General features: G+C 39.8%; 1 protein-coding gene across 1 annotated transcript; it reads left to right on the top strand.

Moving 5' to 3' along the window:
* Nucleotides 1-21: 21 nt before the first annotated feature.
* LOC108354862 (uncharacterized) lies at nt 22-2,785 on the top strand (the record flags this gene model as incomplete). Its single annotated transcript, XM_017606036.1, has 2 exons — nt 22-191; nt 2,441-2,785. Coding segments are annotated over exons 1-2 (510 nt in total), but the record flags the coding sequence as incomplete, so codon positions are not given.
* Between the last annotated feature and the right edge of the window lie 76 nt (nt 2,786-2,861).

Below are 2,861 nucleotides of genomic sequence, written 5' to 3' on the forward strand. Positions count from 1 at the left end.
AAACAAAAGCACAATCTTGGAAAAATATGTTGGATGCAAAGGACAAAGAGGTGAAGAAATTGCGCGCACGGCTCGAAAAAATGGGAGAGCCGATAAGTTTCACAGGGAGTTTGACGCAGGCTGAGAACGATGGTGCGGGCAAGAATGCCACTGCCAGCGATGACGAAGAGGAGACTACCAAGCTTTTGCATGTAAGAACTAATTTTTTTATTTAACAGCCTTATGCCCTATTGCAGCCAATTTTTAGGCGCAGTAGTTACGGCAATATTCATTATGAAAATATAGTTCATTCTACATATAACAAAAATCAAAGTTTCACACTTCAATTTCAAATTCAAAAATTTTTCACCAAAATTTCAAACTTTTTAGAAAAATTTCGAGTATGCAGTTTAATATGTAGCTTTTTTTTGTAGTGTGAACTATATTTTTATTAATATTTATGAAATTAAAAAATATATATATTTTCAAAAAATGGAAAATTTTTACTATACGATTTTCACTGACACTCACCGTATGTATGTGGCCACACTATTCAGAGAATAGCGATTGGACTTCAATATATAATAATATTCATAATAGATATAATAAAAAAAGTGTATTATTATGCTTTATTTACCGGAAAAAAGTATCCATAATTTTGCGAGTGTTAATCTCACATATGTACGACTAAAAATAACCGCAAAAAAGTGTAAAACTCCTTCAAACTAACTACCAAGTTATGCCGGTACTGGGGCTATGACTAAGTCGTCTCCACACTCTTTATGTAAACCTTTCGATAAAACCCTGCACGGACGTGGTGAAAAAACTGACTCTTAGTGCATAAGTTAATATCGAACCTGAGGAGGTAGTCAGAACTCTGTGACAAAATTACTTTATAATGACATTCCGTATACCTCTGCTGGCGTGTTTGGTACAGAAACCTTCCCACAGCATATTTCACTTTGGACAATGCTGCAAGTCTCTTTCAGAGGAAAACTAACTGTCAGCTTAAGGGCTTAGACTAAAGATACTACGAAATCTGATAATTATCTTGACGTAAAAATATATAATGGGATTAAAAGATAAAATAGAGCACGTTCACTGTGACCTTGGTTCCATAGTCCAGCCCTATAGTCCCAATGAAATCTAACAATTATAGCGCGGGACGCACATCATTTGTACTGTGTTGTGTTCCTCTAGGGTGTTAAATTTATATATACATTGCCAAATCTTCCAGGATTTATATGTACACATGAAGATCGTCATATCTCGGCTGCCGGTTCACAAACGCCCTATCTCAATATAAATTCAATATATTGGCAGCGGAGATAGGGCGTTCTTGAACCGTTTACGGAGATACGGTGTTTTCGAACCGGCAACCGAGATACGGTGATCTTTCACTCAGCCGTCGATATATAGTCGGACTGGCCTACGGTGCAGTCTGATAGCGTGTTGGCATCTTACATGTCTCCGAAAATTTATGTATTTTCCTGCCCTTATATGTTAGTCACTTTTCATAACGGCTGTGTACGACCCTTGGATGTGTTCTAGAATAGTCTTGTTCTTAGATTTTTTTTCTCTTTGCCATGTAATCGGTAATGAACGGGGATATCGAGATCTGCTTTAGTTCACTCCTTCTTTACCCATGACCTTTCTCGTGGAATTTAAGAGAGCCTTCTTTGCGGCCTATGACTTTGTGCAGTCATGTCAGGTCAAGGATGACTTCCAAGCCTGTGTTAGGAAAAGTCATGTGCTCGTCAGCCGCTGAAGCTTGGTAAGTAATCCACTTAGGGCCATTTTCTCAAGTAAAACATTATCGCGCTTAAAACACAAATCATGGTATACATCCACCCCAGGATAAAGAGGGCTGTAGTAGCCCTAATTTGATAGTCAGTCTTCAGGACACTCTTAAAGCTCATACAACTGTGACAACGTAATAGTATTTTAAAGACAAATATAGCCCCGAGATATTTCTCTTGAGAGTATGTTATTTTCCCTACCCAACCAGTGCCTGCGAAATTTCCTCTCATTTTCAAAATAATGATGTCTGCTTTGGCAAGGTTTATATTCAGAATCACCGTGCCACAACCCCTCTTAGTAAATATATGTGCTTTTTGGGCACTGTCACAGAGAGTATTTTCAAAAATTCCCCTAGCCGTCTATTATCCCATAGTACCTCAAGTAGTTCATTTACTAACAAGCTTCATAACAAGGTACAGTATACTTCTCCCTGAAGGCAGCCTCTCGCGATCTTCAGCGGCTTGGTTTCCTACTGCCGTTTTCGCCCGTCTGGTTTGTAGCATTACACTAATCTATCGGCGGATATGAGCAGCTACATTGCTTCTATATATGGCTGAATCCATGGCTTCATATGCGGTGTTGTCAAATGATATTTTCATTTCAAATTTCCCTCCATATCTACGAATCAACGAATCAATACTCATACTCTCTTCTATTTCAGGCTCTTGAGTCTCGTGATAAGCATATCGAATCTCTAGAACTCAAAATCAAATATTTAGCTGAAGAAATGATGTCTTCCACTCGTCTAATGAACCAACTCTCTGCTGAAAAGGAGGAGGCGCGCAATCCAAACAAAACTCGCGCTTGCTGCAAGACCATCGAGGAGTCTCTACAGGCGGCCAATGAACGTTGTCGCGAGCTCTCTGAGATGCTCGAACGCAGTGAAGAGGATAATGCGCTAAAGTCCAAGCAAGCCATGCACGCCATCTCGGCGCTCGAGGCATATCAACGTGGCGAAGATGGGCTGGTAAAAGCATTGCGTAAGTGTACTGCACTCGAGCAGAAGGTCATTTCACGTGACAAGCAAATACGCGCACTCATCATGGAACTGAATTCGATGCATGAAATCGCGCACGAAAATG

The sequence above is a fragment of the Rhagoletis zephyria genome, unplaced genomic scaffold (assembly GCF_001687245.7).
Source record: "Rhagoletis zephyria isolate East Lansing unplaced genomic scaffold, Rhagoletis_zephyria_1.1 Rzeph_scaffold_39913, whole genome shotgun sequence".
Taxonomy (NCBI): domain Eukaryota; kingdom Metazoa; phylum Arthropoda; class Insecta; order Diptera; family Tephritidae; genus Rhagoletis; species Rhagoletis zephyria.